Raw genomic sequence first — 23,447 nt, 5'->3', positions numbered from 1 at the left:
TTGATCCTTTGAACACTGACAGTGCAGGAGTGGAGTTGCTTGTCCGAATTAGTTCGACCCGGATGCAGAAGGCACCCATTCTAAATTTTTCGGCAGGAGGAATTTTGTAGTTCACATTATTGCACAACAACCCCACCGAGCAGACAGAGCAGTCAGCAGGTGTCTGCAATGAATTGACCGAGCTGTTATACATCGACTCAAACTGATACAGGACATGGTGAACAGGTAAGAGTCTGTGGATTATAACATAAGAGTAGAATTTCCTGACACTTGTGTATAAAAGAGGTGAAGTTAACCATTTTTATTAAAACAATAAGTCTAAAGAAGCACGAAACAGGCAGATTGTTAACATTTTAAAAGTAAATTTTGAATAAATTGTCGGATTGTTTTATCTTTGCCTCCAAACCCTAAACTTGTGCATAGTCAGAAGCAGGTCATGGCTGTTGTTTAGGCCACATCCTCGTCACCTTCCCCCTCACCCTTGCCCTCTTCCTCAGCAGTGGCGTCCTGGTACTGCTGGTACTCAGACACCAGGTCGTTCATGTTGCTCTCAGCCTCTGTGAACTCCATCTCGTCCATACCTTCGCCCGTGTACCTGAAACAATGGACATAAGGTAAGAACTTACTGATTGGCCTTAAGTTAGTGTATGAATTCTGGGTAGTAACAGGTAAGAACAAGAAAAAAAACTTCTCCTCAATGTCCTGGCATCAGTCTTATTTCACTCACCAGTGGAGGAAGGCCTTGCGACGGAACATGGCGGTGAACTGCTCTGACATGCGTTTGAACAGCTCCTGAATGGCTGTGGTGTTGCCAATGAAAGTGGAGGCCATCTTGAGGCCGCGGGGAGGGATGTCACAGACGCTCGTCTTGACGTTGTTTGGGATCCACTCCACGAAGTAGCTGCTGTTCTTGTTCTGCACATTCAATAACTGTTCGTCCACCTCCTTCATGGACATGCGGCCCCGAAAGATGGCGGCAACAGTAAGGTAGCGGCCGCGGCGCGGGTCACAGGCAGCCATCATGTTTTTGGCATCAAACATCTGCTGGGTGAGTTCAGGAACTGTCAGTGCCCTGGAAAGAGACAGATAATTCAAGTCAGATTCAAAATACTTTTAAAAACGACCTCCTTGTCTGATACGGAATGCTGCCTCCCTACCTGTACTGCTGGCTGCCCCGACTGGTCAGGGGGGCAAAGCCTGGCATGAAGAAGTGCAGCCTTGGGAAGGGCACCATGTTGACGGCCAGTTTCCTCAGATCAGCATTGAGCTGGCCGGGAAAGCGCAGGCAGGTGGTCACCCCGCTCATGGTGGCTGAGACAAGGTGGTTGAGATCACCATAGGTGGGTGTTGTGAGTTTCAGTGTACGGAAGCAGATGTCATACAGGGCCTCATTATCAATGCAGAAGGTCTCATCTGTGTTCTCCACCAGCTGGTGGACAGACAGGGTGGCATTGTAGGGCTCCACCACTGTGTCTGACACCTGGAGAGGGAAAGTGAAGGGAAAGAGGGGACAAAGGGAAGAAGCAGGAACACCATTAAAGCACAGAGGAAACAGGTGGAGCTAGAAACATCTGATCACATTTTAAACATCTGATCACATTTTAATGAGTGAAGTGTACCTTGGGCGAGGGGACCACGCTGAAAGTGTTCATGATGCGGTCAGGATACTGCTCACGGATTTTGCTGATAAGCAGCGTGCCCATGCCAGAGCCGGTGCCTCCACCAAGGGAGTGTGTGAGCTGGAAACCCTGGAGGCAGTCACAGCACTCTGCTTCTTTACGCACCACATCCAGGACAGAGTCCGCCAGCTCGGCTCCCTCAGTGTAGTGGCCTTTAGCCCAGTTATTACCAGCTCCACTCTGGCCTGTGGTACAAGCATGTGGTAAAATGAGTAATGCATACTTACTCTTGCAGAATTGTGGAAAGCACTTTTTTTTTGTTTTGATTTAAAGATCAAATCAAGCCAATTTTTTCAGGCCGTTTTTTAAGACATGTTAATTTTTACATTTAAATTCTCACCAAAGACAAAGTTATCTGGTCTAAAGATCTGGCCAAAAGCACCAGACCTCACGGAGTCCATTGTTCCTGGCTCCAAGTCCACGAGCACTGCACGAGGAACATACTTCCCACCTGGTGATGACGGGTACAAGAATATGAATACAGACAATTTACACAATGCTGAAATAGAAAATAATACACAACTAAAGATCGCTCCCTTTTCACAAGACATGGAAGCACAGAGTGACTTGAAATGTTTGCAACAGGGGTTTATAAGTAAACTTGAAGCCCTTTTAGATGATCTAACCCTGGCTGGAAAAGTTTTGGCACAATGGCGCTAACCTGTCGCCTCGTTGTAGTAGACGTTGATTCGCTCCAACTGCAGCTCATCGTTTCCATTGTAAGTCCCGGACGGGTCGATGCCGTGTTCGTCGCTTATTACCTCCCAGAACTAAAGGAGAGGAGATGCTAGGGGTTAAATTAGCCGGCTAACTAGCACCACCTGTCCTAGCAAGTCAAACTTAACACAGGCTTTGTCGCCAGGTAAGTTAATTCAGCAGCCTGAATCTGATCTGAATTTAACATTTGCTCTGTTACACTTTTAAAACTTGTTTTCAAACCTTGGCGCCGATCTGATTTCCACACTGGCCAGCCTGTAGATGCAGTATCTCCCTCATTGTGGTCTAGATGAAATGCTTGCGGACTGACAGAAAGTTTCTTCCCCTCTGTGAATGCAGATGAACCCAATTGGAACAAGTTAGTGATTCAAATCAAACAGGGAATGTGATTGGTCACTTTTACACACATGGGTCAAAAATGACAAAGGCTGTATGGGTCATACACGAAGGAACACCTGCCATACCGTTCTCACAGCTGCTTTTGCACATCTGATGCATTTATTATGTTTTTATCCATTACTAGTGAGAAAGAGAAATATGTACAATACTAACTAGCTCTTGACATTATATAATTGTAGCTAGCGTTACCTAAAATAAAAATTTGATATAAAACTTAATATACTCAATAGGCAATGCTTGGTCTTGATTCGGAGTCTGAAATCTCTGATGCTGATGAACAGGACTATTTTCCAGAGGATCAAGCTGGAGATTTAGGTGTGTCTTAGAATCCAGCTCTCCTAAATGAAAAACGCTCTTTGGATGACTTTGATGACATCTATGTCATCAAAGAAGCCTTCTTCATTTCATACAGCAAAAGCAGCTATGTGAAATGTATGGCAGGTGTTGCAGTATGTACTATATACTATATGTGCATGTATATATATTTATTTGATCATAAAGTAAGAAAGAAAAAAGGAAAATAATGATTTGAGGTATCAATATAAAGATATTTGTGTTTTTACCAAAAGGTTTTTACACAGCAAGAATTGGTCATTTTTTACCCATGTGTGTAAAAATGATGTAGAACTACCAAATGTATGTTTATTCATAAAGTAAGAAAGAAAAAAGGAAAACAATGATTTGCAGTATCAAAATAAAGATATTCATGTGCAATACTAACTTACGGTGGCCCTGAAAGCTCAACGAACGGCAACTTAAGAAAACACATGCAAGTTGACAAAACACCAGCAAAGTAAAAAAACATCTTCATCAATTTCACAACACGACACAAAACATTACAGCAACACGCTGTAAAAAGAGAAAAGCGCTGCAAATACCGGAACGAGCTGCAAATAGAGAAACGCGCAGCAAATACCGGAACGCGTTGCAAATACCGGAACGTGCTGCAAAAAGCCAAACGCGCAGCAAGAAGAGGCCACAACACAACGGAAGTGTTTCCAGGGGACAGCTAAAAGTGATGGACACTGCTGCCACATTGTACTGTACAGCCACTGCAGAGGGGCCGAAGAGCCGCGGGTGGCCGACTCCTGTGTGGAACCGAATTTCTATGGTGTATTGGACGTTTTTGTGGCAGCAGTGTCCATCACTTTTAGCTGTCCCCAGGAAACACTTCCGTTGTGTTGTGGCCTCTTCTTGCTGCGCGTTTGGCTTTTTGCAGCACGTTCCGGTATTTGCAACGCGTTCCGGTATTTGCTGCGCGTTTCTCTATTTGCAGCTCGTTCCGGTATTTGCAGCGCTTTTCTCTTTTTGCAGCGTGTTGCTGTAATGTTTTGTGTTGTGTTGTGAAATTGATGAAGATGTTTTTTTACTTTGCTGGTGTTTTGTCAACTTGTATGTGTTTTCTTAAGTTGCCGTTCGTTGAGCTTTCAGGGCCACCGTACTAACTAGCTCTTGACATATTTTCTAGCTAGCTAACAATAGCTACATCAACTAAACAAAACTTGAAATAGAACAGTATATACTTATTAGGCAGTTCTTGTTCTTGATTCTGAGATTGAACTCTCTGATGCTGATGACCAAACCTAGGTTCGACAGGATCAAGCTGGAGTTGTGGTGTGTCCTGGAATCCAGCTCTACTAAATGAAGAAGGCTCCTTTGATGCCCTGTGATGATACCTTTGTACTTTGTATTCTGGCGGGATCCCCACCCGATGGGAGATTCACTGATCAGCTGGTGGCATGGATATTAAGCTCCTTCTGTGCTGTGGCCAGGTCCGGCCCCCTATTCCAACTGAATTAGAAACTGTTCACAATCTTTTTGCAAACAACAACAATCCAATGGAATGAAATCAAACATCCGGTCACTCAGCCTAACTCTCAAAATATACATTTTCAATTAATCTTTTTATATATATTCTACAGATCTTATACAGATTATAGATCCTATTTAAGTTTTCTGGCAATATATGCTTGACAAATATTATATACTTAATATTTATATTTTATATACATGGATCATGCTGACACAAAAATCATGAAATGTTCTCATACAGTTTTTAACTGTGTTCAACAATCATTAAAAATACAGTCACAGTTTTTAATTGAATGTAACAAATTATTACATATTGTCTTATTTATGTTTACCGTGGTCGATAGTCAAAATTATTATCATTTTCCCATCAGAGGGAGGCAAACCGATACAAATACTCACCAATCGCACTTACTCAGGCCCATAGCTATTCACCTGTTATCTGCGGTGATGCACGCTTGTCGAGTGTCTGAAAAGTCCAATGACTTGAGAGCATCTCACAGCCCTTGTGCAATAAGCTGTCCTGTATAATCATGTAGAAAAAAAGCTTGTTTGGAGACACACACTTTTTAACTCCCAGTTTGCGATTTAATGTACTTTTAACCTGAAGCTCACAGGTTCTGCTGGACACAGCACCGAAGGTGGGGGTCACATCTGTTAGCTGGAAGGCATAGTTTTCTCTGACTGAAATGTAAAACTCTGGAAGCACTTTCTATGTAACAAATGTGCGACCAGGCGAATCGTACTTTGAGTCAAGTGTCTTTATGGGATTTTTTAATCCTGGCTTTTCCACCATACTAATCAGGGCCATGTCTTTGGCGATGTGTTTTGTCAGTGCGGCCATGGTCACGTTCCATTTTGGACTTGTTTTTGTCCTATGAGATTGAGATTCAAATGAAGAAGCCAGAGTAATGTGCTGCAGGGCTTTTTCCCTCGACGTTTTATTTTGTGTTGGTGGAGATATGGAGATCCAAAGATTGAGGCATTTTTCTTTTGTAGTGGATGGCATTTCAGCTGGGGAAACAAATTTGTGCTACTGCTACCTCTTGGGGCAATGGTTTGGAAGCATATTTTGCAGAGAACAGTGTTTTGTTCAAAGTCTTACTCGCGCTATCTGAACCACTGCCAAACGAAAGATCGCGTGCTGTTTTTCGTCAGAACCAATTCGTCCGAGGTCATCTTCAATAGCCGTCTCCGAACTCTCGTAAACTTTTTTTTCCCTCTTAGTGGTTTCTGAATTGCTTCCCTCCTCTCCTGATACACAAATACGCATGCGCATAGGAGAGTTTTCTTGATAGACGGGGGAGTGAGCAGTCTGCCATGAGAGGGGCCGGCGAAGAGAGAGAGTGAGAGAAGCGAAACCCAAAGAGAATTTCATGCTGCTTGAAACATTCACCTGTAAATGTATATTTGATAGTCGCGATAAAGTCATTTTATAAATCGCATGTGGTACAAGCTGCAATTTATTGACTACAACAATATGTCAAAGTTTTAGTTTTTCCATGTCAGTGTTTACTGACTCATGCCAGTTGTGTTATGGTTGTCATTGCCAATCGATGTGTGACAGTTACTTAGTCTTTAAACATTTTTTGGACCTGCTATTTGTGAACTATAGTTCGGTCTACACTTGTAGTCAAAGTCTTGTTAAATTTTCTATTTGCAACTCATTTAAACACCATAATCCACATAATGTCTTATTCTGAATATAGTCTATAGTGGGACCATTTGTGTCCATGTAAACGTAGTCTCTGACAAAAGTTAAATGTCTAGAAGATACATGTGGAACACCCACCCATGATGCAGGACGGTTAATATTCCACTCGGGTTCAGCCTGAAGTTACAAGGCTGTGCTGGAAGTGTTACTGTGCCTGAAATTGCTCTTTCCTACACTTGTGCTTGCTTGTTCCTGAAACCAGCAGCCAGTTCATTCTTCTGTGCAAAAATCTAATAATAATAGGTGATGGAATCAGAGCTTGAAAGATGCAGCTCTGCTTTGTGCAGTGTTCCTTCACAAAAAGAAGGTTCCTGATTCCAATCTTTGTGTGTGTGGTTTGCATGTGGCATCTTGTCTACGCCTCTTTTTTCTCAGGTTACTCCAGCTTCCTCTTTACAGATTGGAGACTCTTAATTAAACATAAGTGTGAATGGTTGTTTGTCTGTTTGTTGGCCCTGTGACACACTGGCGACCTGTCCAGGGTGTATCCCAGCCTCTGGCCCAATGTCAGCTGAGATTGGCTCCAGCTCCCCGCCGACCCTCAAAAGGATGAGCAGTACAGATAATGGAGGATGGATGTGCAATACAAAGGAACACAGAAACAAAACCCCTCTCCGAGCTTCTGTGGCGGCTTCTCCGCGGTTGCTTGCTGCCCGACGGTCCCTGACTGTCCCTGACCTGCACGCGGCTCTTGTCACATCTCTCTTTCAGCCCAGAGAAATGGAGTTTGACTCCGGCTGCTCTTGCCATGAATCCTCCGGGGGCTGTATTAAAAAGGCATCGCAGCAATGTTGACAGGAATACATTTATCGGGATTGTGTCTCCTTTCAAGAGGCGGCTGGGGTTGGCGCTGGCTGCCGCAGGTCGCTGTGGCTGGCTGGCAGGCCATTTGATCTCCATATCACCTGCTCGGGATCGTCCCGCACCAAGCTGGCGCTTCAGACAGAGCCTCGCACGCAGGAGCAGATAGAGATCCGATGGATGCGGCTTTTTATAAATGGCATTTTAAAATCACCGGGGCATAAAGCTCACATTTGGCAACTACATCTGTGAGGAGCCGTTAACGTTCCTCTTCTCAGGTTCTGCAGTGATTTGCCCGGCTTGCGAGGCATTTGGAAAATGAATGTGTGCCGCAGAATCTAATGACATCGGTAGCTTCACACCTCCAGCGCTGGAAATGGTGCGCTGCGTTTTAGAGCACTGAACACATCTATGTGGAATGTCATTTGAGCTTTCTGCATCAATACCAATCAGCCGGCGGTGGGACGTCTCACTCGTCCGTGGCTCTGCACCGGCAAACTGCGTCGTGGTTTACTGCACCTGTAAAACCCCACAAAGTGTAAGAACCCTTATGGTGCCATTATAACTATCTATCTTTATTTTTTTACTGCAAATGAACACATCTACAATCCCATCTAGAAAATGGGGGATTATAAGGTTGGTCGAACTATACAGTGTGATACATAATGGAGGAGTTTCCAGTCCGACTAAGTCCTATAAGCTCTTCTCCCTTTCATTGGATCTTTAAAGGCGGCACAGTGTTAAATGGTCTGTATTCATACAGCACTTTTTTAGATTTGATGACCACTCGAAGCTCTTTACAGTCCCGACTTTTGCCAATCACCCATTGTGCGACTTTATGTTCAGCACTTTCAAGTGCACTCTGTGCACTCTGTGTGTGTGTGTGTGTGTGTGTGTGTGTGTGTGTGTGTGTGTGTGTGTGTGTGTGTGTGTGTGTGTGTGTGTGTGTGTGTGTGTGTGTGTGTGTGTGTGTGTGTGTGTGTGTGTGTGTGTGTGTGTGTGTGTGTGTGTGTTCATTCATTCATTGGTACACTGGTTCATTATAAAACTGTGGCAGGGCCAATTAGAACATGGCGGGCCGCCACATTCTAGATAATAAATGGGAAACACTGTCTACTCACAGCCGGGGCTTATAAATTAAACCCTGAAATCAAACTATTTATGATATTTAATTTAGTGAGATATGATTGGTTTTCTGTGTTTTAATCTGAGCCATACAGAACAGGCAGAATATGTTTACACCAACATCAGGATCTCCACACACAACAAGGTGGTGTTGACCAGATCAGTGAGTTGCAGTGTAGCATTATGGGTAATCACTAAAGTGTAGCTAGAAGACAATATACGCTTGTCATTAAATCTTCAGAATTAGACTCACTAACCTTTTTGACGTTAATACTTGAACCAATGTTTATTTTTAAAGAATAACGAAGAAGGTATGCAGTATGTTCCAGCCTAGATATTTTGTCTTTGAATAATTGCTTTGCAGTGGAAAAAATGTTTAAGTGATTTTCTATCATCAACATATCTTTGCCATTTCTGTAATGTCAAAAATGTCTTTAACGATATTGGAGAATCTTCTTCAAATATATATTTTCCTAATCTTTGCTTTATATGAAATAATTTTGTTTAGAGGGAAATTCCTCTCCACTAGAACTGCTGACTTTCTGTGATGAGGGTTGACGAGAATGACTGCAGGTCGGCATCTGAAAGTAAATGAATGGAGTGAAACCTGTATGGGATAACTGATCGGTAAAGATCAGAATGGGGGAGCGAGCCACACGATTGAAGTCTCCACTTCAACACGACCTGGGTGAAGTGGAGCCAATAATTCCTGCTCCCCCAGAGGTATCCTTGTTGCCGCCACTGGAGATTTAATGTGTGGTGAGGTCCACACAAACACAGCTGAACAAAGGCACACAATAAGAGTCAGGCAAACAGCGTGGAACCTGCCGCTAGTGAACGCATCATAAATCATCCTTTGTATCCTCTGATTTTACATGGAAATTCCCATCAGAAGCAAAGTGGCTCTTTATGGGCTTTTGTCGTGGCTCTGTTGCTCCAAGGCCCCACAGCGTTATGTATATGAGCAGGGTTCGGATGAGACCTGACTCTGACACCCGATCTGACAGCAGAGTCATTACTAGGAGATTATGAATCAAACATTTAGTCCACACTCAGGTCTATGAGATGAACCGCTGAGGGCTCCTGGGCTCCTTTGCATTTAAATAACCTCTTGTGGCCCACTCAAACACTCCGCTTTATTAGCGCTCACCCAGACTAATGATGCAGCACGCCCTATTAATTGCCGAAAATGTCGGCTTGGGATCCCCGCGACACTCCTCCTTCCCACCTTTTGGCTTTTGAGAGCAAGAGATATATCTGCTGACACGGTGATCAAAGCCGAGCACTGATGGCTTCGGTGTGAGTCGACGCGGAAGGTTCAGCTCGGAAGGATCAAGGGTCTTTATCGCCGAGGAAGCTGCTGAATTCAAAGCGATGGAGGCGCTGCGTCCCCAGCTTCTAATCTCTGGTTCCGCTCGGTGTTTGGTTTTGAATCAAATATCCAAACACGACACGAGATCCCATAAAAATGTATCGATCCCTGCGGGGGGGAGTTGGGCTGCTGCAGTGGCAGGAGTGACGGCGTAAAGCATGAAGAGCAACACTAGCGAGGACACGAGCAAAAACTACATTTATACACAATAAAGACAAGTAATACACACACATTCATGTCATTTCTCCTTAATAATAACTTATAACGAACACACAGGTATGACTACTACTACACTTCTTTTTGGATTTGTTTGTAAATCTGCCGTGAAGTTCCTGTGGTTAGAAGGAACTAGTGAGTCTGATGAGGTGTCATGAAAAAAAAAAAAGGGAAAACAGGAAATAAGAAGTGATTTGAAATCAAAGCATCATCGTAATAAAACATTTGTTAGCCCAATTTCTTTTAATATCGTCATATATGTATATCACCATTTAATTGTATCTATGAAATAAATATAAAATAATAATAATAATAATAATAATAACATATCAAAACAAGGTTATAAAGTGCTTTAATAAATACATGGGAATAAAAAACTGAACAAAACAAAAAAATGAAAGATTACAGAAAATATTTGTTTAAATTCAAATCAGGCATTAAAAGGCTTACCTATAAAATATATAAAAGAAATATGTTTCTATATGAAATATGTAGCTATCTATTTATATAGATAGATCCTATGTATTTAAGCTCCATTTCATTAAAGAAAAAAAACAAAAAGACCAAATCAGATATTATTTGAAGAGGTGACCTGCAATCTGAAATCAATATGAGGGAGAAAGTGTTACAGAGGAGCTGTATGATCTCATTCTGCATCCTGATCAATATTACACCCTCGTTAGCGAGACAAATTATCCATGGTCTCAGTGTTCCACTCGCCCCTCGTCCCGCCGCTGGAGCGCTCTGCCTCTCTCCTCAGCCCGGCTGCTTTCTAATCACACCTAAGAGGGGATTTCTTTTTGATCGAGATTAATTGCGTCCCTTGGATCCCTGGCCCCCACCTGCCGGTTTGGGCCCCGGCCACCCATCCGGCCCCTGAGAGTATCAGTTTAACCCGGGCAAAGCACGGTGATGGCTGCCAGGGAGGAGAAGAGGAGCTCTGGAGTCAGGCACAGAGTGGTGTAACAGTAATGCAGGATGGGGAGTAATGCTGATGGATTTGGGGAATTTGAGTGAACACGTGTGTCTGCCTCTGTGTGTGAGTGTGTGTGTGTGTGTGTGTGTGAGTGTGTGTGTGTGGGTGTGAGTGTGTGTGTGCGCTGCTCTTTTCCCCTGCCTCTTCATATACTACGCTTGAATGGCTGCCAGATCTGACAGGCCAGCTATACACAGAATTCCCGTGTGGCAGGCCTCTCAAGGTTGGAGGGTCTTGTTGCCATGTGAACCGCGCAGAGCAGGATGCACTGCACCAGGAGCCGTTTCCCACCCGGGCGTCGGGGGGGGGGGGGGGGGGGGGATCACACCTGCTCTGTTTACTTTAGTCGGGAGCGGGGCGGAAAAAAAGTTCCCTTCTCTGTGAGTCTTTGCTTTTAGCTTCGTTTAGTTTGAAACTTAAAAATGAGACGCCAAGAAGTGACTCACACGTTGGAGAGGTTTTCTCACAGATGGGCTGCGTTTGAGTCTAATTAATTTTTGTAATTTTAGTATGAAGACTTTAAAAAACAGTGTATGTCAGTGAGACTTTCCTCCTGATTCAGATATTGTGTTGCTGTCTCTTGGCCACTGCATACCGATGATTAGCTGCCAAGACACAAATCCTGGTGGCGGAAGAGCTAATTAGCTCCTGAAGTGACAGTTAAAGTGTCATTGGGGATGGCACTATTTTTTTTCTTTTTCTTTCGGTTAGATCATGTTCATTATTTTTTTAAAGTTTTAAAACTTGGATGTCTGTGTTTTCTCTTCAGTTTCAGTTTGGAATCTGATCACAGGCCTCCACACGTCCATGTGACTCCGGAGTGGAGACTTATCTCCACCGTGCCTCTCTGCTGCGGCGGATTGATGAATCAGGAGCAAATCAAAAATGCAAATGCTGCTCTCCTTGCCAAAAACTCAATTACTCTGCAGCGTATAATCAGAGCAATAGATGCCGCTGTGAGATTACATGTGTCCAATTGCTCTTGAATGTATCATCCCCACTTGCGTTTCAACAGTTTTTGTTGTACTTTTAGAATTCTTAGGCAGATTTTACTGCTGACTTTTGAGGCCGGTTCTGGACTCAGTACAATTCAGATCATTTGACATGTGACCGGTCGCAACCAGATGTCCTCCCAGTCTTATAAAGATATCCTTCTGACGGAGGACATCTGTCAGGAAAACTCCATATCCTCTTTTAAATCTCTGTTGAAGACACATTTTTGTAAGTGTTCTTGAACTTGGGGTTTGAACTCACTTTTCAGCTCTGAATTACAGACCTCCGAGGTGCAATGGAATGCAGCATTATAAATTATAAGTGCAACATTGATATCTTATTGACTTTTTAAAGTGTACGGTTTTGGCAGCTTTCCGAATTCAAGTCCGGACCTGTTATATGACAGATTTTACGTTTTTTTTTTTTTTTTAATATATAACGTTAAATATATATAATTTGAACAACTTGTTTGTTCACCAATAAGGCAAAAACAGATCTTTCACCTTCCTATGATTCTTATTTTATTCAGTTGGTTGGGATCACATCCACATAATGAACCACACCACAGTTCTCCTCTGAGGGAACTCAAAGCTCCATGGCTCTGTTTGTTGTCACCAGCTTGCAGCTTTCTCATCTGGTCGAACTGAAGCAGAGTTCACGCCTCATCCCGGCTGTGAACGCCGCCTGTAAGGGAGCTGCTAAAACCAAACACACACCACCAGAATAGACGCGATGAACCCTGACTGACGCTCACAAATGTGTTCTCCCACAGGAACGAGATAAAGGGACGGGGCGGGAAACTAGTATGAGATATATCCCCGCTCAGATTGTTGTTCGTGTCTCAGTTACTTGTCACAGTCTTTGTAACCTCTGACCAGCATAATCTTTTAATATGTGCCGTGGTGATGCTCCGGGTCAGCCCCACTGCAATGGGAGAATGTGAGACAGTAGAGAAACTATTCCACCTAGAAGCCTCATTTCACCCTCCGAAAATGAAACCGAAGCACGACCGAGGAAGACAACACACGCAGCTGTACGTTTAATGGTGCACAAAATCACCCAGCAGTCCTTTTGAAAAGAAAATTCATAATTCTGCTATTTCCTTTCATTATACTACAAAGTGCTCCCAAAGTATGAAGTGATTTGCATGTAAAGTGTCTTGACGTCCACACCCCCACTGGGTTTTTATTTTGGCTGCAGGGTGAGAAGACGATATCTCGCACAGAGATGAATGAAGCCGCCCAACCGGAAATCCAGACTGTCTCTTAAAATGTGCACATTTCTGGCAAAGCTGGAGTGGGACGACGAGGAGAAGCAGACGCTTTCTGTTCATTCAGTTCCTATTCTGGGAGGAAACCAGTATGAACTAGCATCTGATGGATCACAGCAAACGTATAAAATCTACTTAAAGCTATGCTAGTGCCACATTTTCTTGTCTTTCTTCGAGAGTGTGTTCTTTCACTTTGAGAGCAGGACTTATTGATTTTAGGTTCAGATTTTGTGATGCTCTCAGTCAAAACCCTGCGCTCACACTCAAATATACAACGCTTGTGCTCAAATTAGATTTTTCCCTGTATTTTATGAAAACAACGGTAAAAGTAACCAAAATGAGGGCGGGGCAATTCCATATGACATCACCGCATCTGGCATTCTATTGGTTGCGTGAATCTTGTTAGAATTATTGTTGCACAAACTAATCCAAGCGCACGTACAAAAAAAAGAAGGGTTTTGAGTGAGAGCGTAAAAGAAATCTGAATATCACGAAAAGTCCTGAAACTGAAAGCCCACTCTCTTAAATAAAGAAAGGAAATAAATATATACATGTAAAATTCCAGCCTGTTTTTCTCCAACTCTCTTTGGATGTAAAACTGACCAGTGGTGTGACCAGTCATCTTGACCAGCAGGCTGGACTGAGATGATGGATTTCTCAGGCATTAGAGATGTGAATTTCTGGCCAACACCACTTTCCTTATCTGTGATGGCTGATACCATGCTCAGCTGCTGTGGCTCAGACATGTCGGTCCATCATGTCTGCCATGGCACTGCTTCTGTTCCACACGGAGCTCTTATTAACATTATTACATTATATTTCTGTTATAACTAGTATGCATGTAGCCTCCATTTTCTCCTTATTATAACATGCTATTTGCTAAGATGGTTCAAGTATATCATTTACAAGCCTATCTGAATATCATTTTTTATAATTTTTATAATTAGCTGGTCGCTAACATGTCCTGTTTGGGATGTTTTTATTTAGTCTCAAAATCCCTGCATGTAAAAACTGGCCAAATCTCAAAACTAAATAAACAGCAGAGTCATTGGGTGTTGGGTTAGTAGCATACAGTTAGTCAACAGCCTTTCTGCCAGTGCATATGGAAACCAGTTGACAGCCGTCATAGTGAATCGAGAAATGAATCACGTGAATCCCTTCAGACTGTACTATTGGATAGGCATTCCATTTCTAAAAACTTTTTGAGGTGATGAAAATGAATTTTGTCAAAGCTGAGAGTCTGACTGCTGTTCTTTAATCAGTGCAAACCACAATAAACCAGTCCAGAGTCATGGGTGTTCCACTAATTTGTGGTAGGACCTCCAGGATTCCCAGCAGTCGAGTACGTTCAAACACTCTAATTGGATTATTTCCGCGTTGCCATGACAACAAGTAAATCTCATGCACCTCACCTGAGACAGAGGTGACAACAAACGGCAACTATCGCCTTTTGTCGTTTTTCTTTCGCTCCCGCACCCTGATGGGCGGATTCAGTCGTTAAGGAATTGCGGGGAAAACACAAATCAGCGAGCGGAGGCCCACAGCAGGGCAGAGTCAGGATTTCAGCCCTGCCACGGTGGGGGGGGCAGCAACATTTCCCACTTTTCAGCCCCAGACTGCATCAATCTGCTGAACGGGAAACGCTGAATGATTACAGTGACGTGCTGTCGCCTGCAGTTTGTCTCCGGACTTTGCGTTGCGCAGCAGCCAGCCAATACTTAGAGGACAGAATAAGTAAGTTTTCATTGCTCTCTATCTGCCTCTCAAACGAAGACAGATTAAACACAAATCCATGTCCTTGTCAGTGACAGCCGTCCGGGGCCGCGCTCTCGCCCCGCAACAAATCTATTTTTGCATTCCCCGAGCTGTGGATAAAGTCCGGGGCCTGAGGTCGTGTTGACTGAGATGGAAATGTGTTTACGACACGCGTAACTGTTTCCCGCTGAGCTCGCCGAAAATTTGTTATTAAGACAATATTCACAGGTCTGGGATGGAAAGAAAAGCCCCCCTCCCCTCCAGCAGTTATTCAGATTTAAGCCTCCCTTGTGCTCTCTCTCTCCACCTCGCATGGCTAACCCAGGCATCAGCACAAAAAAAAGAAAGCATTTTATCAGTAGCGAGGCTTTGCCAGGAAATCATTCATCTATATAATTACCAATCGACAAAAGGCAATTTGTACAGTATCTGATTGCAGGGGAAAGAAACCAAGAATCAATGTTCCATATCCATCTTTTCTTGCACAATTAAGGTATTTGAGTTGTTCTCTGTCCCGGCTTTGACTCCCATATGCTCCTGTCCTTACACTCACCAGCACCCCACATCCACCAGTTTATATTTGCTTATATTTTGTCCTGTTTTCAATTTATTCTGCTTGTTCATCTGATTCTAACTCTGCCCTCCACCGAATCTTTCATTCCCTCAAACCAACCAATCGCATTTCTCAGACGGAGATTTAAAAAATTGCAATTTCGCCAAGTGAAGGAGCACTAGTCAGTTGTTATTTATATTTCTTGTGCATATGCATAGCATGCACAATGTTGGAAGTGTCAATCAATCACCAGGGTCACTCCCTCCCTCTCACTTCACATGAAAGGTGTGGAGCGTTGAGGATTTAATGACATACATCTACGCTTCAGTTAATGTGATAATCTGCAGGTCTTCAGGGCTTCTGAAAGGGTCGTGGTGCGTGCACACCGAACACAAAGGGAAAGTATTTGTGCAATGACATAACAGACAAATGATGCAACGAGACAGTCATGAAAAGTTCACTTCAAAACTGAGCAATTTCAGTCTTTTCAGCCGGTAGTTCTCCTCTCATCTGTTCTAGAGGAGAACAGGGGAATTCTTGTGTTAACTTGTGATGCTTGTGTGAGTGTGGCGACTAAATACAAATGATCCCACAGCACAAACATTCATTTTGCCTTTGGTGGGAACAGAGCAGTTCAGCGAGAGGTCACTCACTGGACTGCACTGCTGTCCCTGCCTGTGACTGGGACACTTTGACACTTTAACTTCCCCCGGCAAATAACGGACTAACTGTACATATTTCACATCCCTCCCCTGGTGCTTATAGTACTTTTAATTGTTTCCTATATTTCAATTTTGTTTCCTGTTTTAATATTTTTTATATTTACACTTGCACAAATACCCCACAGCGAGTTCCGAGCTCAAGAGAAAACGAACTGAGCCTGACCTGAACCCGACTGGCATTTTGTTTTCTGTGTCTGAACTCGACCTGTTCCTGATGCAGTTTATACAACCTGCACCGAGTTTTTTATCCCCCCCCCCCCCAACTCATGGATATATTGCTTGTTTACTCTGATGACAGACATGTGAATTGAAATTAAAAACATCAGCCCAGCCAACGTGACCGACCTGAACCCAGATACTGTTCTTACCTGGCCCGACCTGCTGGTTGCTCATGGGTCCATTTCCGCTCATAGTTGCCCAGTGCAACCTTGCAGAATGAAACCACTAATTGATTTTTACTCTGAACTGGGAGTGAAGTATGCTGATATAGTTCTGGTGCTCAGAAGGCGTGGTTACGTAATGAATGATTATTTGATCAAGAGGTCTCTCCAGACGAACTCAGCCCGGTGACGTGCAGGTTGCTGTCTGGTTCCATTAGGAACCAGTTACTGTGCTCAAGTGCACGGCCACAGATGACTGCTCATTGGACTGCAGATGTAATGAAACGACAGTGTTGCATGATGGGAATGTAAAAGTAACACAAAATTATCAAACACAAGTCTAATAATAATTGCTCTGAGCCTTTTGGGGTCTCGATGAAAACAAAACACAGCTGGTAAAAGGTCCCATTTCTGTCTCTGGCGGAGGAAGTATCTCCCAGTAACTTCCACAGTGCAGATCAGTACGTCACTGCTATAGTGTGTGTGGGATTGTGTGTTTTTTATTGTGTTCTGCGCAGGGACATTTTGTATCATTTGTCAGACGACAGTAGCTCTTTGACCGGACACACGGGACACCTTTCTCAGGGAAGGGGCAAATATTGCAGCTTGATCTTTTTGAGATGAGAAAACAGCCTCCTGTGGGCCGGGAGTTACATCCCATTTATTATCATAACAATAGTAATAACTTCTCATTTATTGTGAGACTTCTAAAAAAACAAGCACTTCAGAGGAGGAGAAGCAATTTTAAATAAATAGATTCTAAGAAATAGACTTCTGTCTATGCAGAGTTTACAGTCCCCTGAGCAGTTTTCACTATAAACAATTAGATTTCAAACCTTGCCTAAAATGACTTGGTTTTTCCGTGTGTTCCAGGTGATTGATACCAAGCAGAGAGCAACATTATGCAGCACTGATATGAAAACAGCGAACGTGGCTCAGAGAAATAAGGATAACACATTGTTGTTTGCCGTGATGGATTATCTCAGTCTGTAGATGTTGTTTTTCATCCCAAACAAGAATGTGGACAGAAGCAAATGGCTTCTTCTGGAGGAGGAAATCCAGCGCTCAGAGAGAGGTGTTGAAAAATGCAGGGACGTTGAACACTGGCACCAACTATTCCATCTTCAACCTTCCTCTTTCGCCTGGTTTGTTTCCCCCTTATTTATCTGATCTGATCCCATAATCCAGGGATTGTAGTCAAGTGTTGCAGCAGGGATATTGTCCTCAGCACAAAGGCATGAAGGCACTTTGGATATTCTGCTTGTTTGCATTCCCACTCTTACCAGTTTAATGTTGCTACTCTGGATTTCTGAGAGAAATCTGCGGCTGCTGATAATCACTCCCTCACTCATTTATCATGGTGCATCATTTTGCTGGTTTGGAAAAAGCTCCTCAAAGATTAAAGATGCTGCCGGAGGAACATACAAGCAATTACACGGCTACTCGACACAATAACAAACTGAACATACAAAGTGAATATAAAGTTCAGCTGCACACACACACACACACACAATGCACGTACACACACTTTGGGAAGACTTGCATCTCCCCTTGTGTAATTCCCTTTCCTCATCTGAGTCCATAATTAAATGTGTCTAAATCAGGAAATCAAGTAGCCATGACAACAAACACATTCAAATCATCATTTATCCAGCTGTGTGCGTGCACGTGTGCATGTGTGTGTCTGTGTGCGCGTGCGTGCACATGATATAGGTGGAGGTAAAATGATTTGAAAAGATTTTGTTTTGTTCGTAACATTGAAAACTTTTAAAGCGGAGCAGTGTCCTTGTTACTCTGGTCTATTAATCAACCTCACTGTGGATATTTCTCTTCCTAGAACATACAGTACTGTCATTTCAATGAAATGTTACTAATGTCGGTGGATAAAAGTGCAGGTTGGACACAGAAATCTGAAAACCAGGACATTTATACCAAGGATCTACATGGAAACCACAGACGGTGAGAGCAGAAATATTACCGATAGTTTTATCAACTGGGTGACTTCGGCCACTGGGAGGCCAGCAATCAAAATAGTATGGAAACGTCGTGTGAAGTTATATCAGTGATGGACGAAGAGCCAGATAAAGAGGTTATGATGCAAATTAATAGCAGCAACAAACATTAATCATCCTGTCACCTTGAATACAATTGTGCATTTCTGTGGATCTTAACATTTTGGGTAATATAAGTACGCAGGTCAACAAAATTTATAACAAAGGTCTAGTCATTTTAGATATTTTTATGAAGAATCGTTACATATTCTATCATTAAGTGTGAAAAATGTGTAATTTCTAACCTGGAAAATGAAATAAAACGCATCATACGTTCACATTATTTGTTTTTAATACTGTTATGCAGCCCAATGCACAACCAGAGAGAGAATGACAGCCACAGCTTCAAGGTCCATATCACTTACTTGTGTGTGTGTGTGTGTATGTTGGTGCAATTTCACTCAGTATGAATCCACGATATATATATATATATACATAATGAATCTTTTTATCCGAGGTGGGATGTGTCTCCGGCTGATGATAAGAGCGCCGGCTCAACCTGTGGCCTCCTGTCACGGCCCCGCACCGATATCTGCCGGGGATGAAGGTGACTGAGGATGACAGTCGACCAAATGCCTTTTCACCTGCAGCTGATTTCTGAAACACAAACTGCCGGCTGTGGACAAATGGGAGCGGGGACGTGGCAATTACGCCGCGAGTGACCTTCAGCTCGGGCTCTGCGGTTGGAGCCGGCGCACGCTCCCATGTTTTGGCAGCTCGTACCTTATCACAGTGTCCTCCTGTGGCATCATGTTTGGTTTGAGTCAAATGATCTGATTCAGATTCTCTCTCGCTCTCTGAATGTGTTTTTTTTTTCTTTTTTCGAATGGCTACTTCACGACAATCCTTGCATAATGATTTCTCCATCGGGTTCGTCTTTCCTGAAGAGAGAGATTCCTCATCACTCTGCACACACCCCGGTAAAGTTACTGGCACATTTTTTTTCCTCGACAGACGAGGGAGAATGCAGCTAATAAATCCTGCATGTCGTGATTAAATTTAAATACAGGGGTCAAGAGCCCTCATTATTTGCACTAAAATATTGAAATACTGTTAATATTTTATGCAGCCGAATGTGTGGGACTGAATTAATTTCAAAAGGGAAATGTTTGCGCAGATATTAGTGCTTTCGGGGGCCAAGCATGTAAGTGAGAAACTTTATATCCCCGAGCTGAATTTTGAATTTGTCTGTGCGGAGCCGTGTTCCTTCCTGGGCTGCTCCCACATGCCTCACTGTCGTGGTGACTCACTGTGCCATGACAAATAAATTAAAAACCCTCACCTGAAATCACAGACCAATTATCATGCAATACATCAGGTTCACATCAGTCCCCAGTGGTTTTTATGTGTATTTAAAGCCCTTGTAAGCCAATCACTCTGAGTAGAAATCAATCAAATAACACCTTTTGTGTTGAAGTGAAGCTGATAATGACAGGATGTTGATGCATTTCACCAAACATATTCAGCCATTTAACCAAACTTACGTCCACCAGCTCATACAGGTAAAAGAAAACAACTATAATGGTTCATTTAGAAAATTATACAAAGAAAATACATCTCTGACAGGAATAGCACAAAACAAAAGTAAAATGATATTTCCTTAATTCTTGCATTTTCTCCTTCTTGTTATGACTCACTCTCTGAGACTCCAGACAGAAGCTGGATGGTTTTAGGTGATTTTAATATACATGTCTTCTGCCCAGTTAAACGTTTAGCTTTAATTTTTTTTTAATTTTCATTCACAAATTCAGCCTTTTCAAAATCCAGTGTGATGTGCTTTTATTTTGATGGACCTGATATCCAGTGTTTCACTGTGTCTGCTCACTCTGGCTCACATCAGGTAACATGACTGTCTGACAGTCCCCCTCTTATACTGGACTAATATGTCAGTCTAAACCTGTTAATTACAATATACTTACCTCTTGATACACTCAATCACTCTGGCTGATCAATTACACAGAAGACAGATGCACTCCACGTGTCTCTAATGGTTTCCCATCAGCTCACCGGAGAGATTCTGAAGATAAAAATCCATTCTGCTGTGCTTCTGTTTGCCTTTGCCATACCTCGGTAAGACAAGTCACGCTTGGATGGCAGTGGGACGAGTGTCTTCTCCGGCCTGATTAGTTCTGCTCCAGAAATGTGCAGAGTGACGAGCTAATCGCAGGACGTGGCGGGCGGTGAGCGAAGGCCTCTGAGGGACCGGGGGGGGGGGGGGGACAGATCGATGGGCCCCGGCAACAGGAGGACAAGATGTATGGCTTTATCCAGTAGAACGTCAACATGAGGCATGTGAGGCACGCTGAGCAGGGGACACGCTGTCAAGTTTGGACGTCTCGGCCTCCTTCATTACTAAATGTCAGGATCCAGATTTAGCTGTTTAAATACTCTGACAAACACAACCGTCCACTTTGTGGTTTTTATCATTTTACCAGCCGTGCTCGATGAAAATGGACAAAGCTGCACCTGGACCTGCCACCATTTTGTGCCGTTGGTCCACACAGTCCCACACGCTGAGGAAAAGCTCCGGCTAGATGTGGAAAATGAAACCCTTTGTGTAAAGTCGAACGTGAAGTTGAGAAGTTTCATCTAATGTAGAACAACAAATTGTATTTCATATGCTCATTACCAAACACTGTATATAAGTGGACGATATGTCTCCACTTCCTCCAACTATATGAAACCAAAATATCCTGGACACAAACACATTTGGAGTTTGCAAAGTGGTGATCAGGGAATGGTCCTGCCAATACATGTGTTTGACCAATCATGAGACTCGAATAACGAATTAAAACCAACCTTGCTTGAAAAACCTCAGTGTTGTGAGAAGTAACTAAAATGACAGGAACATTTACTTGTTTGCCTTTTTTAATTTGGTTCATGTCACATTCCTTAACACAAAGTAGTCAGGGTGTGGATTCAATCAAATCCAGTTTTATCTGTATAATGCCACATCAAACAACATAATATACATTATCTAAAAGTCCCTCCACATAGTGAGAGAGCTTAGAATAATATAGAGAAACCATAGACTGTATAAACCCAGCAGAATAAATATTCACCTGCAAATGTGTTTCCCAATTTCCCCCAAAACATGGAATAAAAATACTCAAGTAAAGTGCAACTTACTTTAGAATCATACTTAAGTGAAGTGAATGATTAAATCTGGTTTAAATAATAAATAATTGTTTTTTTCCCCCCAATTTTATTTTGCTTTTCTATTTCCGTTTTGAATGAGGAGAAACAGCGCCCCCTAACTCGTGGTGGCCGGTACAGGTTACTGCACCCCACCTGTCAACCAGGTGATAAAACAGCTGAAGCTGATGAACACGTGGTCAGTGTCATGTCTGTGAGCGGAAGTTGCGTGGAAAACACGTCAGTAATAATCCAAACAACTCGAAGTGAACAACAATATTGTTATGAAAACAACTGGGAGCTTGTTGGTACGTCCAGCTGGTTGTTTGTGCTGGTGTCAGTGGGAAGCTGCAGTGAATGGCTATGCACCAGTGACTGGATTTAAGAGGTGGACCGTGGAGCAGCAGCAGCAGCACTGGACCTGAGCCTGAAACGAGGTGAGTCTGTCTCTGTGGCCGTGTGAATATTTAATACCGTTCAGATGGTTTATATTGTGACTGTGCACGGTGGCTCAGCAGAGTGGGGCCTTGAGTTGTTTGGAGCTTGTGTTGTGTAATGGCTCTTTTTGTGTTATAAAACAGTGCAAGTCGTGCACTTATAGCTTGTATCATGTGTTTTGATTGTATAAGATTAAGGTCAATTTATTTTACTTCTGGTTACCAATGACAACAGGTGAAAATGATCTCGTACAGCTAACTATAGCACCGTCCCTAACACATCAATGTTATACAATGAAACAAGCACACGTGTGAGTCATGTATCTATGATGTGTGCCTTAAAATGGAACCCAAATTGTTAACGTATGACCACGATCTGTTTGTTTATACGTTAACCCTGTCTGACTTGTGTTCTGAACCTCTGTGATGACGGTAGCACTTCCTGTTGGAGCTTCAGTAACTCAGCGGTTGTTTGGGCTGTGTTTCTACGCTACAGCTATTTTTGTAGACTACAAACAAAAAGCCCACTCTGACGTCTACCAGGCAGCTACAGATTATACGAGTTCCTCATGTTGTTGGGACCTGGATCTGTTTGTAGAAGTTCCCTCACTGGAAGTTACATAGTGCTTTCAAATCTCTTAGCTGGAAAAACGCTGGTTCCTGGTTATTGTGTCGACCTATTTCTTGGCTAGGACCCCGGGAAGTTGCTGTTCCTGGAGTCTCTGCTGGTTGCCTGGCAATTTTATTTTTATTTATAATATAATATAGATAAAATGTTGATGACAGTTAGTCTTGTAATGCATAATAAATACTTAAAAGATGCATCGGCAGGAGAAGGTTCGAGCCGTGATGGAAACTGACACGTTCCTTGACATGGTACAGACCAAACTGCAGAAAGCAACAATTGAAGAACACGATCATTTACCTGTAAGATGAACATAAGACACATTAGTTTTCTCTGCTTGTCTGTGTGGGACAGTGTATGGGAGCTGAAACGCCGCGGGGCTCTGCCTGTGGACGTGTCACAACTGTTTACTCCTCTCGCAGACGTCCTTCCTGAGACATAACACAGCCTCGCTTTGTGTGAGCTGCGACTTTGTCCTTCGCCCGCCTGTCCTGCTTCACATGAATTTACACGCCCGCAATGATCTCCACGCCTAACAGTAAACACTTTCCACCCTCGTGTCAGGACGGATTTAGACAACGTTCCGCCGCCGCATTCATTTCTCTCTAATCGCCTTTTCTCACCTGTCCTTGTATTACCTGTCCCCCCCCCCCCCCCCACCTCTCTCTCTCTCTCTCTCTCTCTCTCTCTCTCTCTCTCTCTCTCTCTCTCTCTCTCT

The 23,447-nt window shown here is 43.1% G+C and overlaps 1 protein-coding gene across 9 annotated transcripts; it reads right to left on the bottom strand.

Moving 5' to 3' along the window:
- Nucleotides 1-447: 447 nt before the first annotated feature.
- LOC128428806 (tubulin beta chain-like) lies at nt 448-2,675 on the bottom strand. Of its 9 annotated transcripts, none has more exons than XM_053415049.1 (7): nt 2,619-2,675; nt 2,340-2,449; nt 2,020-2,138; nt 1,620-1,864; nt 1,158-1,480; nt 728-1,072; nt 448-595 (listed from the first exon to the last, which is right to left on the bottom strand). In XM_053415049.1, exons 1-7 carry the CDS (start codon nt 2,673-2,675, stop codon nt 448-450), a joined length of 1,347 nt encoding a protein of 448 aa, XP_053271024.1. The 9 variants fall into 9 exon arrangements, with proteins under 9 accessions (XP_053271024.1, XP_053271025.1, XP_053271028.1 ...); XM_053415050.1 differs by having other exon boundaries at nt 2,020-2,130; nt 2,341-2,449; XM_053415053.1 differs by having other exon boundaries at nt 448-555; nt 1,033-1,072; nt 2,020-2,130; nt 2,341-2,449.
- Between the last annotated feature and the right edge of the window lie 20,772 nt (nt 2,676-23,447).

This window comes from Pleuronectes platessa, chromosome 22 (genome assembly GCF_947347685.1).
Source record: "Pleuronectes platessa chromosome 22, fPlePla1.1, whole genome shotgun sequence".
Lineage (NCBI taxonomy): Eukaryota > Metazoa > Chordata > Actinopteri > Pleuronectiformes > Pleuronectidae > Pleuronectes > Pleuronectes platessa.
This window is presented reverse-complemented; position numbering and strand designations above follow the sequence as displayed.